This window comes from Grampus griseus, assembly GCF_964374135.1.
Source record: "Grampus griseus genome assembly, chromosome: 3".
NCBI lineage: Eukaryota > Metazoa > Chordata > Mammalia > Artiodactyla > Delphinidae > Grampus > Grampus griseus.
Window position 1 is genome coordinate 59833840 of NC_139019.1, and position 14518 is coordinate 59848357.

Sequence of the window (14518 nt, forward strand, 5' to 3'; positions counted from 1 at the left end):
AGCAGAATTGGGCTTAGACCCACTGAGCCCTCTGCTCCTTCCCTAAGGCAGCAAGTGTAGTTGCTGATGGCAGGGTAGCACACGAGTACCCAAGGTAGCTAATGACTGCAGGAAGACACAGGGAACCCCAATCTAAGAAGACAAGACACCAGGCACCCTCTGGGCATCAGCCCCGTTGTTCCCCTACTGTCTCCCTAAGGCTGGCTTCTGTCATGGGGACCTGCAATCAACAGTGACAAGCAACAAGTCAAACCTTAAGATTTCCCCAAATGAGGAAATACCAGACATTTGAAGGAAACCAACGCTATGAAAGAGGAATTACATTCAACAAACAGAACCAACACCCAAGGAACAAATGAAACTAGTAAAATATGTGCACTTAGTGAGTCATTCATTTCATCTATTTAGCAAATATGCTTATACATAGCAAAACCAAAGATAAAACTAAGAAAGAGGAAAATTGGATGTCGATTAATTTAGAAAAGAAACTAATAAAATTTAGTTATCTAAACTTTTGGTGCATAATAGGAAAATTTAAAAATACATCTAGGGGACTTACCTGGTGGTGCAGTGGTTGAGAATCCACCTGCCAATGCAGGGAACACGGGTTTGAGCCCTGGTCCGGGAAGATCCCACATGCCACGGAGCAACTAAGCCCGTGTACCACAACTACTGAGCCTGCGCTCTAGAGCCCGTGAGCCACAACTACTGAGCTTGCATGCCACAACTACTGAAGCCCATGCGCCTAGAGCCCATGCTCCGCAACAAGAGAAGCCACCACAGTGAGAAGCCCGCGCACCGCAACGAAGAGTAGCCCCTGTTCGCTGCAACTAGAGAAAGCCCACGTGCAGCAATGAAGACCCAACGCAGCCAAAAATAAATAAATAAAATAAATAAATTTATTTTTAAAAAATGCATCTAAAATTCTAGATTATCTCAACATTACATAGGTGGGGAAATAGAAGTAGAAATATAATAAGGATAGTAAGTATTCATTAGCTTAGGCTTTGATGCAAGAATAGAAGTTTAAAGTATGTTAAAACTAGCAGAATATTAATGCAATACACATCATAAATACACACATATATAAAATTTGTTAGAAGACATTTTATGGGTGTCCCCTAGTTAAATTTTACTGTTGCCTTTTCAAAGTTTTTCCCACTGAATTATTTTTATTTATTTTTTGTCAGTTCAGTTGTTTTTTTAAATCTAGTTGTAAAAGGGAAGAAGAAACTACAAACTACAGGTACTGTGAAAGAATGGAAGTAATAAAATGATACATTTTTGATAATTTATGGATCTATTTTTATTTTTTCAAGTATGGCTTGATTTTATTTTCCTAGAATTCTTTTGTAGCTTTGCCATACCTGTCTGTTTAATTCTGTTGAATTTTGTCATTCCTGTTACTAGAAAGGAACATGTGACTAGCTTGACATTTTATTTGTTCCACATGGCATGAGCTCCCTTTTACCTGGAATATTTTTCCCATGTGATAAATAGTGAATTGGTTCATAAAATATTATGGTCTTGGAAATGTCAGCATACTAGTTTTAATTACAGTGACTTGTTTGGCATGAACCTTTGGTAGTAAAGTCTTTAGCGGCTGTATAGTTTTATATCCTTGACAGTCTCTAAAGACCTAGAATTTGAACTAAGGAATGGGGGCTTCCCTGGTGGCGCAGTGGTTAAGAATCCGCCTGCCAAGGCAGGGGACACGGGTTCGAGACCTGGTCCGGGAAGACCCAACATGCCACAGAGCAACTCAGCCCATTCACCACAACTACTGAGCCTGCACTCTAGAGCCCATTTGCCACAACTACTGAAGCCTGCACGCCTAGAGCCCATGCTCCACAACAAGAGAAGCCACCGCAATGAGAAGCCCGCACACCGCAACGAAGAGTGGCCCCTGCTTGTCACAACTAGAGAAAGCCTGCACGCAGCAACGAAGACCCAATGCAGCCAAAAAAAAATAAATTTTTTTAAAAATAAAAATAAACTAAAGAATGTATCCTGTCTTTCTAGCTTTGAATGATGAATACATAATGTCTGTTTTACATTGAATGACTTTCAGAGTCTAATATGTTTTTCCCTTGTGAATAAGATATGGATATCATATTGGAATTTAGTAGTAAAATTAAAATTACCATATGTTTAAAATGCCATTTGTTCATTGTCCTTTGGTTGTGGTTTTGAGGGAAAAGAGGGGAAAACCAGAGAAAGGTAAATCCCCCCAGAAAACAAGCTTGAAAATTCAAAAATTCATTAATATGCATTTCCTGGAAGAAATGGAAATGGCCAAATACGAGAATGAAAAATGCTTACCCTCACAATGAACAAAATGTAATGTAGACTTAAATGACATTTTTTGGCTACCGATAGGTAAGGTTTTCATTGATAGAGTCGGGTGCTGTTAAGGGGACACAGAAAATGGCGTTTTCATGGATTGGTGGTAGAATGGGGCCATGCCCATCACCTGGGTCTTAGGTTCAATTAAACATTCAGACTCTCATGACTGCCTGCCTTATGTCACATTGGTTAGCAGATGCTCAGAAGGATAGAGCCAGCCAGGAAATGCAACCTGCCAGCAGGACAGCATCAAGTATTTGCTCTTCAGTGGGAGGCTTCCCAACACCCCATGTAGTTGTCCACACAGCCATCTAGAAGCTGTTCTCTTTGGTACGCCAGGTGATAACTTGGGTGAGAAGGAGTGAGACTCATATTGGTAGTTGCAGAAGGCTCCCTGGCTGTAAACCTCAGTCCCCAGGAGCCAGTATCTATTGCAACAGCTCCATAGCGTGGCTTCCAAGTTTCCTGCGAGAAGTGTGCCAGTTATAAGAGTCACTGAACTTAGGAACACCTGAAATGTATAAAGCCTATTTATGATTCCTTCTAGTCAAGATGAAATTTCCCAGTCAGAGGTGGTTTTTCTCCTAAGCCATGGTGCCTGGTAGCATGGTTGTCAGTATACCTTTATTGCGTTCTTGGGGGAACAGAGCTAGAAAGTTAAACGTCACCTTCTATTGCAGAAGGGAAAGGGGTTTTGTTAATCCTTTACTCACAGAGAATAGATGAGTATAATCTCTTTCCAAGAACACAGTTTGATAAAATAGATTGAAAGCTTTGTGCATATATCCTTTCAATTTGACAGTTTTGTTTATAGGGATTTATGTGATGAATAAGATATATGCACAAAGGTGTATCTATATATGTAGGTTCACTGCAACATTATTTGTTATAGTGGATAATTAGTGACCATCTAAATGCTCAGCAACTGGTTAAGTAAATTATAGTACATTCATATTATAGAATACTATAAGTTTATGGAATAGATATTTGTAGGAACAACATCAAAAGGATTTATATCAAAATATTTAGTGTTTAACTCCAGGTGATTATTTCCTAATGTATTTTTTTAACCATGGATCACTAATTTTTAACTTTGATCACATATTGCTTTTCTAAGTGATTATTTTTTACAGATGGTCAAAAAATTTAATTTCAGTGCATGCCGCTTACACTGATTAATCATTCATTTTAAGAGTTTTCATTCCCTTAAGAAGGCTTGATCTTAGCTCCTTTAATGAAATTTTATATTTTATGAACTAAGATCTATCTCACATCAACATCTGAAGTGAGTCTTGAAGTACTTCAAACCATCAAAATCATTCTCCGTTCATTTTCCCATATATGTTATATGTAATTCTAAATTCTTATTAAATCTCCTAAGTTATAAATCTGTCAGAACTGATATTAAGTAAATACAGAATTTTTTAGTTGGGCTGTAGAATTAATCTTGGGGGCTGGGAAGGTTAAGACAAATATGGATCAGAAACTATGGCTCAGTGATGAAGTGAAAAGTCCTATAACCATATATTTTCATCTTCTTTGGTAGAATTTAGATGTCAGCTTCTTTCGTCCAATTATAGGCTGGTTGGGGACCATCATTGCTTCCTATTGAATTTTTTAAAAATGTGTATACTTTGCTCTGCATCTTCCATTTATTAATATATCCACATCATGGTTTGTCTTTAACATCATTCCATCCACCAGTAGTCTTGCTACTCTATTTACTGTTTCAGAATGTATAAGACAAATGTTTCCTCAAGGGTTATATGGTACTTGGAGGCGTATATAGGAATGAAAAGGAAAATATAATTTGAGCTATATTCTAAACAAATTAAAATCATGTGTTGATAATATCCAAAGAAATGTTTACTGCGTTTGTTGCTTGCTGTTTTGTGTTAATTGTGTTTCTTTTTCTCCCTACAACTGGGTGATTAGGTTAGTTGGTCCTGTGGAAGTGCTGTGTACTACAGAGGACCAGTCTTTGGGACATTGACTGGGCTTCTAGTCCTGGTCCCACTAGGGACTGTGTTACCTCGGGACTCAGTTTCCTCATCTGTAAGATGAATTAGATGAATTAGATGGATTAGATGAGATGATCTCTTTGGTGTTTCTCAACTAAAAAAGCCCTTAAGATTTATGTAATTTCTAGCTCTAAGATCTACATGATAAAGTTCCTGACAGTTTTATGGTTTCTCTTTCAGTTTGTATCTGTTCAAACTAGGAATTGCACCCCAGATCCAGGATTTGTTGGGCAAAGTAGACTTCACAGGTACTATTCCGTATCTTGATAATTTTTTTATAATATGGTTATTAAGAAAATGTAGCAATATTTTTTTTTCATTTCGATATTATTGATTCCCTTTTTTTTTTCTTATATTGATCAGAGGAGAAAACTTGCTTTTTATCTTGTTTATACTCTATAGGGTTTCTGTTTCCCCACATTTGTGAAATGAGAAACCAAGGCTGGTTTCTTCCTAAGTTTCTTGTTTAGAACTGACCCCGTGTTCTTGATGAAGACATTTCTTAACACAAATATATTCATTCCTGCCTCCATCTCTGTGGCTTTCATTGATTTTTTTATTGTTGTTCTTTTTCAGAAGAGGAAATCAGTAATATGAGAAAGGAGCTTGAGAAATATGGAATACAGATGCCATCTTTCAGCAAAATAGGTGGTATTCTGGCTAATGAGCTGTCCGTGGATGAAGCTGCACGTAAGTCTACTTAAAATTCAAACTTGCCGATGACGTGAGACTTAACCTATTCTTGATTTTGGTTATAAGAAATAGAATATTTAGAAGATATTATAAGCACCCTAAAATTTTTTATTATATGTATTATAGGTGGTTAGTTTGAGCACATCAGAACATAACCAAGTAATTAACTTTGGACTCTAGACATCCACTTGTGTAATGTGATTTAAGACGTTAGAGAAATGTCTTCATTCTCCAGAACATTTCTCTGCTACGTCCTTAAATTTCAGTGGCAGGGTACTCACTGCTGTGAGTCTTTCCATGTCAACCCATAGTACTTGATTCATTTTAGACGTTCAGTGCAAGTCGAATAAATGAATAGGCATTACATAACAGACACCGAGACAGGACCCAAGATAGATGGGCAGATGGGGAGGTTGTCAGAGGGATGCTCTGTGATGTGTCTGAGGTCTCTTTTTTGAATGCTTTATCGGACCCCAAGAAAGAAAGTAAAACTGCTTAAGTTCTGCAGGGCCAGTACACCTGCCCATGTTGTCTTTTGTTGATAAAGTTCTTTTTTTCTCTTTACTTTGCAGTGCATGCTGCAGTTATAGCCATTAATGAAGCTATCGAAAAAGGAATAACCGAGCAGACCATTATAACACTAAGAAACCCAAATGCAGTTTTGACTTTAGTGGATGACAACCTTGCACAGGAATATCAGAAGGAACTCTGGGAAGCCAAGAAGAGAAAAGAGGAAAATGCAAGGCTGAAGGTATTCAATGAGATTCTGAGTGATCAATACAGTAATAAGCATAGTTATGCATTGCTAGTTTGAAAAAGCTGTAATGTTACAAGTGATTTTATTTTTTAATTTTACTTATTTTTGGCTGCGTTGGGTCTTCGTTGCTGCACGCGGGCTTTCTCTAGTTGTGACAAGTAGGGGCTACTCTTTGTTGCGGTGCGCGGGCTTCTCATTGCAGTGGCTTCTCTTGTTGCGGAGCATGGGCTTTAGTAGTAGCAGCACGCAGGCCCTAGAGCACGTGGACTTCAGTAGTTGCGGCACGTGGGCTCAGTTGTTGTGGCACACGGGCTCAGTAGCTCCGCAGCATGTGGGATCTTCCCAGACCAGGGATCGAACCCGTGTCCCCTGCATTGGCAGGTGGATTCTTAACCACCGCGCCAGCAGGGAACTCCCAGCAAGGGATACTTTTAAATTTGCTGGCTGTGGTCTCTCTAGCCACAGACCATTGGTTTGGGTGAAATGTAAGGGTTGAAGAAGACCATGCACTCCATAAGGAAATTAGGTTTCTTTTTATGATGAATATTACAGGTCATAAGGATGGAAGGTCATGTTGAAAACTTACCTAGAAGGTGTAGAAGCAGCAAATAAAGATCTTCCCTTGTTGGGTATCACCAACCTTGTATTAGGCGACTTACCTTCAGATTTATTACTAGAGGCTAATAATTGGGTGTGGTGAAGTTTAGAGAAGATGTTTTTGAATCTGCTTTCCTCATATTTTCCCCATAGTTTCCCCTCATATTTGAGGAAGTGGTTTCTCTCCTCGACAAGGCAGCCGGCTACTGACCCTCACTTCATATATCCCATCTCCTGTCTTATTAAAAACGTTGCACTCCGAGATTCCACTTCCTCGCCAACTTTCCTCTCCTTCAACTCTTGCCATATCAGCTTCAGCTCTATTACCCAAAGTAACCCGTTTATCCCAACCTTTTCTCAGTGGGTGGCTTCTGCCAACATTGGCACACTTACCTCACGCTGCCCCGCCTGCCTTCTATGCTTGTGGTTCTCTTCTGCATCTTTTAATGTCTCTGCCTATTCCTCCCTCCAAATATAGGGATTCTTCCAAGTCTGTCATTGAATCACTCCTCTCTCTGTTCTTCCTCCATTGAGCTCATCCACTTGTTGAAGAAATCAGCTGTCAGCTTGATACCAGGCCCCACTAAAGCTCCTCCAGATACCTTCATCTCTGTGTCCCACTGGCTTTGCCCCCCACCACATCAGAAGCGTGCTCATCCTCACCCTGCCTTTCTCCTGTGCATGCCTCTTGCTGACTTCCCTTTGGAATGACTCCCACATTGTTGCTTTTTATGTCCCCCATGTCCCATCCATCACTGTCTTCTGCCTTTTCTTGACAGGCTGACCTCCATCACCTATCTTCTAGTTTCACCGCCCTTGCCTCGGCCCTGCCCCTCCTGACCTTGTCTCAGGGCTGTCTCAGCACCTTCCCCATGGGCCCCACTGCTTCCTATCATTCTCCAGGCCACCCCCTCTCAGAGCTAAGGTTGCAAAATTAATCTTTAGCTACAGATCTGATGTCATCCCACCAAAAACCTCCCCTGATTCCCTACTGCAAGTACAGGTCCTCCTGTTGGCATTAAAAGGCTCCAGGATTCCCAACCTACCTCCCCATCTTTTTGGCTAACCCTAGACATACACTCTGTGCTATAGCCCGACATGCCAAGTTTCCCACCTTTGTGACCAAATCCTGTTGTCTACGTCCTGCTCTCTCCTCTCCGCCTTGAATATTACTCTCTTCTTCAGGCCCTCCTCAACTGTTGTCTCTTCTTAAAGTTTTCTTTCTAACCAAGTATGTACTTCCCTAGAATATATTTTGTTCTGCTGTGTGTATTTGTTATTTGTGTTCTTGATTTTATTAGACTGAATCAGATGAAATTGCCAATAATCATCTGGTTTTGATCTACAAAAAAATGTCAATATCAAGTGGTCCAACCTAATGTTTTGCACATTAGACAGTTAGACTTTTACAGAGAGTCACTGGGTCTGTTGTTCATCTTTGTAACCCTTGCCGGCTTAGCTAACCCTAGTGCCCTGCACAGATCAGGCACTCTTAAATGCTTGTATTGAGTTTACATGAATATTAGCAAGTGGTTTTTAGCACTCTTTAAGTTTTTGCTTTTGAATATCGAGCTTTGGAAATATTTAACTTCAGGAATCAATGAAGCCTTTGTTTTGCAGAATAACTGTATTTCAGAAGAAGAAAGAGATGCATATGAAGAATTGCTGACACAAGCAGAAATCCAAGGCAATATCAATAAAGTCAACAGTGAGTAATGGATCATATGAAGGAAATGGATACTTCTAGAAGATGCAAATTTTCCTTATCCAAATCTCAGCAAAACTCTTAACTTGTATCCTTGTAAAAATGCCTGATATGGTGAAAAATCCACTAAAAGTCAGTCAGTGTTGCTCTTAATTCTGGTGTTACCATCTGCCAGTTTTCCATGGAGCTTTTCTGGCTGTCTTGTCCCCAGTCCATGCAAAGTATCTCAAAGCATCTTGAAGCTAGTTTGACTGTACCTTCCTGTTTCATCATAGGTACAGTGTATGTCATATTTTGAACCTGTCCCTTATTGGGCTAATCTTAAAGGTTATTTAGTAAAGATTATGAGTTAAGGATTGTCATTCCTTGCCCATGATCATGTTATGGCATTCGATTGGAACCGTAAAAGCTATTATTGACACCCCTGCTTTTTATTACTTCCCAATCAGTAGTCTGTAGTTTGTAAGAATTGTTTTCTTACCGCTTTTGTAGCTTTGGTGCAAGTGAATAAGACTTGACAGGCCTATAAATCACGTGATGGCAGGTTTGAATCCCGCATCCCTGAGACTCTATGGAGTCACACAGGACAGTTCTCCTTGGTACCTAGTTGTGTGACTATAAAGAACAGAAAACTTGGGTAATTAAAATAAGTATATGCAAGCTTAGATATATTAATTTCTTTATTAGTCTTTTTCCTCTCTGTAATAAAATTTATTTTTACTTGAGGCAGTAAGGAATTCTCTTTGGCATTTATGTCCCCTAGGTCAACCTAAATAACCCATATATACCCAAAAAACAAATACATCAAACACCAGTTAGCCCATGTAATTTAATAAAACATCTGAACCATCTGCCAAGTTTAAATCTGGGGTGTCCACTAATTCCAGTAGTCCTAAACCCTCATCGTAACCTCCTAGATAAGCTTTGAATGTTCTCTATGGCTCTTACCACCTTCAAGAAAACGCACACCTATAGGTGTTACCCAGGAGTTCACTCCTAAGTTGCTGGTAGAGACATATTTTAAAGGCTTCAAACAGTGATCAAGGAGGCCCAGAGAAAATTGATAGAAAGGTCTAGGAGTTAACAACTGAGTGGGTTTGAGAATTTACCTCCATTTACAACTGTGGAGAGCGCTAGGATAACTATTTTTTAAGGGAACACGACGTTTTGAGATGTGTGTTCCTATTCTTTTATTCTTATTAAATTTTGAAGATGTTGGTGATGATACATGAAGCACAGTTTCAAGTTTCTCTTTCTGCTCTGTTTGAAAAGTGAGAATTTCATTATGCTTGGCAGAAATGAATTACAGGAAGAAACTAATATTGCGAGCAATACCTCTGAGGTTCATAAGCTTAGTGGGGAAATGGTTCCATAGCTTTGTGCCAGCCTTTGTTTTTGAAATGTTTATAACCACTAAAATCGATTTCTTTTTCATGTTAAATAAAATGCCTTATATAACTGTTTCAATACTCTACTAAATGACATAATTTCCTGACCACAAATTTGATGCCAAAAAGACTATACTTTTTTTTTCCACTTTTAAGTAAGAGTCATGAGATGATCTGCCCTAATGCATAACCAGCTAAAATATGAAGGGCATTGCAGTGTTTAATGGCTTTACATGCTTAGAACATGATTATTCTGAAGGTTTTGATCTCTCCCCATTGGAAAATTTATGGTCCAGTAATACTAAAAATAGTCTTGAAAAAAATCGTCTAAAGCATATTTTAGCCAGTGACATGACAATGAGACGATTGTGTGCTTTAAAATATGTCAGTGTAACTACTTGACGAGCTTTTCCCCAACCATAGAGCTTATTATATTAAAATGTTAAGGTGTCTACACTTGTAGCAGCCATGGTAATGACAGAAGTGAAAACTTCGATGGTAATGTCACGAAATCTGTTGTCGGGGGCTTCAGGTTTGTTTGAACTGCAATCATTTAACTTTGGGGTTTGGTACATGCATTTCATTCACTATATATATTCTGTTAAGATTAGGGCTTGAAATTTTGTTAAATGCAGAGTGTAAAAGAGTGGTTAAGCTTACTTTATTTTTTTAGGAGAAATGGTTCCTTAAGAGTGTTTTAAAGGATATAATTTTTCTCGTAATATTTTACCATCCAGTTTTCCAAACTCATATAATAGAGTTTTCAAAGGTGAAGCAAGGTCCTATTCAGAGTAATCAGAGACACAACTGCAAGGCCTCGGATAGCTTTAACAGAGCAGCAAACATGACAAACAACCGCTGACCTTCCTTTCTGGAATTCTTTCATTTATCATACTAGTTCTAAGAATAGAAAAAAGGGTTTGGGTCCTTAGGGTCTTATTCTAACTTATTCTAAAAGTGTAAATTTTCTGGGGTGTGGCATGAAAGGTTGCATTAGTTGTATTTCCTGCTATTAAATGATGTGTCTCAGTAGAAAAGTTATTGAGCATAGCTCCTTGTGAATATAGTTAGAGAAGATAAATTGTCATCTGTTAAAAAGGGTTAGAATAATCTTAGCTGTAGTCTAGTCATGTATTAGGGAGACAGACTAATCCTTGAAAAGATCTACAAATCTATGGGTCTGTGTTATTTCTACTACCCTGAAGCCTTCTTTATAGGGCAAAATCCTGCTGGTTCTGTCCAGTTTGCTATTGCCTGGTGGCAGAGTTCATCGCTCATTCTTCCATTTGGTCAGCAAATCCATTTCTGTTTTCTGGAAACTATGCTGAATTTACTGTTCCAAGCACCTTGCATTTGGTCACTAAAATTTGGGTCTCTGTAATCTGAACATCATAACTGGTAGAGACGTCACAGAGCTTCTGGTTGGATCAGATGATGTAAACCAAGGCATTTCTGTGATCGGGGCCTTTTTTTTTTTTTTTTAAGGTTAAATGATACGGTAGTCTCCCCCTTATCCACAGTTTCGTTTTTTTGCAATTTCAGTTACCTGTAGTCAACTGCAGTCTGAAAATATTAAATGGAGAATTCCAGAAATAATTCATAACTTTTAAGTTACATGCTGTTCTGAGTAGCATGACGAAATCTTGCACCATTCCACCTGGCATGTGAACCATCACTTTGTCCAGTATATCCTGCCCTTTAGTCACTTAGTAGCCATCTCAGTTACCAGATTGTCTAGTACCATAGTGCTTGTGTTCAAGTCACCCTTATTTTACTTAATAATGGCCCAAAAGCTCAAGAGTAGTGATACTAGCAATTCAGATATGCCAGAGAAGCTATAAAGTGCTTTCTTTAAGTGAAAAGGTGAAAGTTCTCAATAAAGAAAGAAAAAAATTGTATGGTGAAGTTGCTAAGATCTACAGTAAGAACGAATCTTCTGTGACATTGTGAAGAAGGAAAACAATCTGTGCTAATTTTGCTGGTGGACCTTCAACTGTAAAAGTTAAGGCCACTGTGTATGATAAGTGCTTAGTTAAGTTGGAAAAGACATTAAATTTGTACAATAAAACATTTTGAGTAGGCAGGATCAAGATGGCAGAGTAGGAAGACCCTGAGCTCACTTCCTGCCAAGGACACACCAAGACTACACCAACATATAGGACAACTCTCTCTGAGAATGACCTGAGGACTAGCAGAACAGCTTTTATAAAATTAAGGATATAAAGGAAAAATGGATAAACAACAAGGTCCTACTGTATAACACAGGGAACTATATTCAGTATCCTGTAATAAACCATAATGGAAAAGAATATGGAAAAGAATATGAAAAAGAATATATATATATGTATGTATACATATATACATACATATATAACTGAATCACTTTGCTGTACAGCAGAAACTAACACAACATTGTAAATCAGTTATAGTTCAATAAACTAAAATCTTTTAAAAAAGGATATAAGGGGGCTTCCCTGGTGGTGGCCCAGTGGTTGAGAATCCGCCTACCGATGCAGGGGACACAGGTTTGTGCCCCGGTCCGGGAAGATCCCACATGCCGCAGAGCGGCTGGGCCCGTGAGCCATGGCCGCTGAGCCTGTGCGTCCAGAGCCTGTGCTCCGCAACGGGAGAGGCCCACATACTGAAAAAAAAAAAAAAAAGGATATAAAGGAAAAACCACATCAAGACAAGGAGGAGGGAAAGAGAAGTGATCTAGTCTGCGCCCATACCCCCAGTGTGTGACCCACAGGCGGAAAGGAAGGTCACAAACATGGAGGTCCTCCCTAATGAGCAAGGGCTTCAAGCCCCACATTGGGCACTCCAGCCTTGGGGACCAGCACCAGGAAGATGAGCCTACTTAACTGCTTTTTGAAAACCAGTGGGGCTTACTACCAGGAGAGCCAGAGGGCTGTTGGAAACCCAGACGCCCTCTTAAAGGGTTCATGCATATACTTACTCGCTCTGAGTGCCAGCACAGAAACAGCATATTGAAAAGTGCCTGGTGTTCTGTCCAGCCTACCGAGGCTGCACCAGCATGCCCCCTAATCTAACTCTGGCTTCAACATATACAGACTGCGTGGAAGCACTCCTACATAAGGGCACACCTTGAAGACCAGGAGAGGTACCTGTTTTGCCTAATTCATAGAGACAAACACAGAAAGTCAAAGAAGATGAGGAAAATGTTCCAAATGAAAGAACAAGGTGAAACCTCCAGGGTGGGAGAACCCTAATGAAGTGGACATAAGTAACTTTTATGATAAACAGTTCAAAGTAACAGTCATTAAAACGCTCACTGAACTTTGGAGAAAAATAGAGGAACACAGTGAAGCTTCAACAAAGAATTAGAAAGTATAAAAAGAACCAATCAAGCTGAAGAATATAATTACTGAAATGAAAAATACATTAAAGGGAATCAACAGCAGATTAGGTGATACAGAAGAACACATAAGCATCCTGGAAGACAGAATAGTGGAAATCACCCAATCAGAATATCCATAAGACAAAGTTTTTAAAAATAGGAATCGTGGGCTTCCCTGGTGGCGCAGTGGTTGGGAGTCCGCCTGCCGATGCAGGGGACACGGGTTCGTGCCCCGGTCCGGGAAGATCCCACATGCCACGGAGCGGCTGGGCCCGTGAGCCATGGCCGCTGAGCCTGCACGTCTGGAGCATGTGCTCTGCAACGGGAGAGGCCACAACAGTGAGAGGCCCGCGTACCGCAAAAAAAAAAAAAAAAAGGAATTGTTTAGGGACCTTTGGGACAACATCAAGTGTACTAACATTAGCATTATAGGGGTTTAGAAGAAGAGAAAGAAAGGGGAAATATGTTTGATGAAATAATGGCTGAAAACTTCCATAACCTGGGAAAAGAAACATATCCAGGTCCAAGAAGCACAGAGAGTCCCAAACAAAATGAACCCAAAGAGACCCACACCAAAACATGTCATCATTAAAATGGCAAAATTTAAAGATAGAGAATTTTAAAGGCAACAGGGGAAAACAAAGAGTCACATTTGAGGGAACCTCCATGAGGCTACCAGCTGATACTTCAGCAGAAACTTTGCAGGCCAGAATGGAGTTGCATGATACATTTAAACTGCTGAAAGGAAAAACATAAACAAAAACAAAACAAACAAAAACCTACAAACAAGAATACTGTACCAGGCAAAGTTATCCTTCAGAAATGAAGGAGAGAGAAAGAATTTCCCCAATAAACAAAAACTAAAAGAGGTCATCACCACTAAACTCACAAGAAATGTTAAAGGATCTTCTTTACCAAAACAAACAAAACAAAACAAAAAACCCAGCAAAAGCAAAACCAAACAAAGGCAATAACAAGAAATAAGAAAATACATGAAGGGAAAAATCTCACTAGTAAAGGCAAATACATTTGACCCTTGAACAACACAGGTTTAAACTTATACATGAATTTTTTTTTCAATAAGTACATTCAGTACTATATGATCTGAGGTTGGTTGAACGCACAGATGTGGATCTGTGGTTACAGAGGGCTGACTATGGGACTTGAGTGTCTGCAGATTTCTGTATCCACAGCAGGCCCTGGAACCTTCTCCCATGGATACCAAGGGACAAGTGTATATGGTAAAGGCAGTGGATCAACCACTTAAAAAGCTAGTTGAGGGTTAAAAGGCAAAAGTCATAAAATCAACTATAGCTACAATAAGTTATTAAGGGATACACAAAAAGTTGTAAAATATGACATCAAAAACAAAATGTGGAGGGGGAGTAAAACATGTAGAGCTTTTACAGTGTATTTGAATTTAAATGACTAGGGCTAGAGATACGTTGAGATCTATATATATGTATGTGTATAAACTTCATAGTAACCACAAACCAAAAATTTAAAAAAAGATAAAGAAAGAAGAGAAAGGAACCCAAACATAACACTAAACAAAATCATCAAACCACAGAGTTTAAAAGAAAAGAATAGAGAAGAACTACAGAAACCACCAGAAAACAAATAACAAAATGGCAATAAGTACATACCTATCTA

The 14518-nt window shown here is 39.2% G+C and overlaps 1 protein-coding gene across 1 annotated transcript in view; it reads left to right on the top strand.

Annotated features, from left to right (window-relative positions):
* IQGAP2 (IQ motif containing GTPase activating protein 2) overlaps positions 1–14518 on the top strand; it is a 289265-nt gene that overhangs the window by 167037 nt on the left and 107710 nt on the right. The window contains exons 6-9 of the mRNA XM_082650860.1: positions 4548–4615; positions 4944–5057; positions 5633–5811; positions 8035–8122. Coding sequence (XP_082506986.1) covers positions 4548–4615; positions 4944–5057; positions 5633–5811; positions 8035–8122 — 449 coding nt within the window. The remainder of the gene's footprint in view (positions 1–4547; positions 4616–4943; positions 5058–5632; positions 5812–8034; positions 8123–14518) is intronic.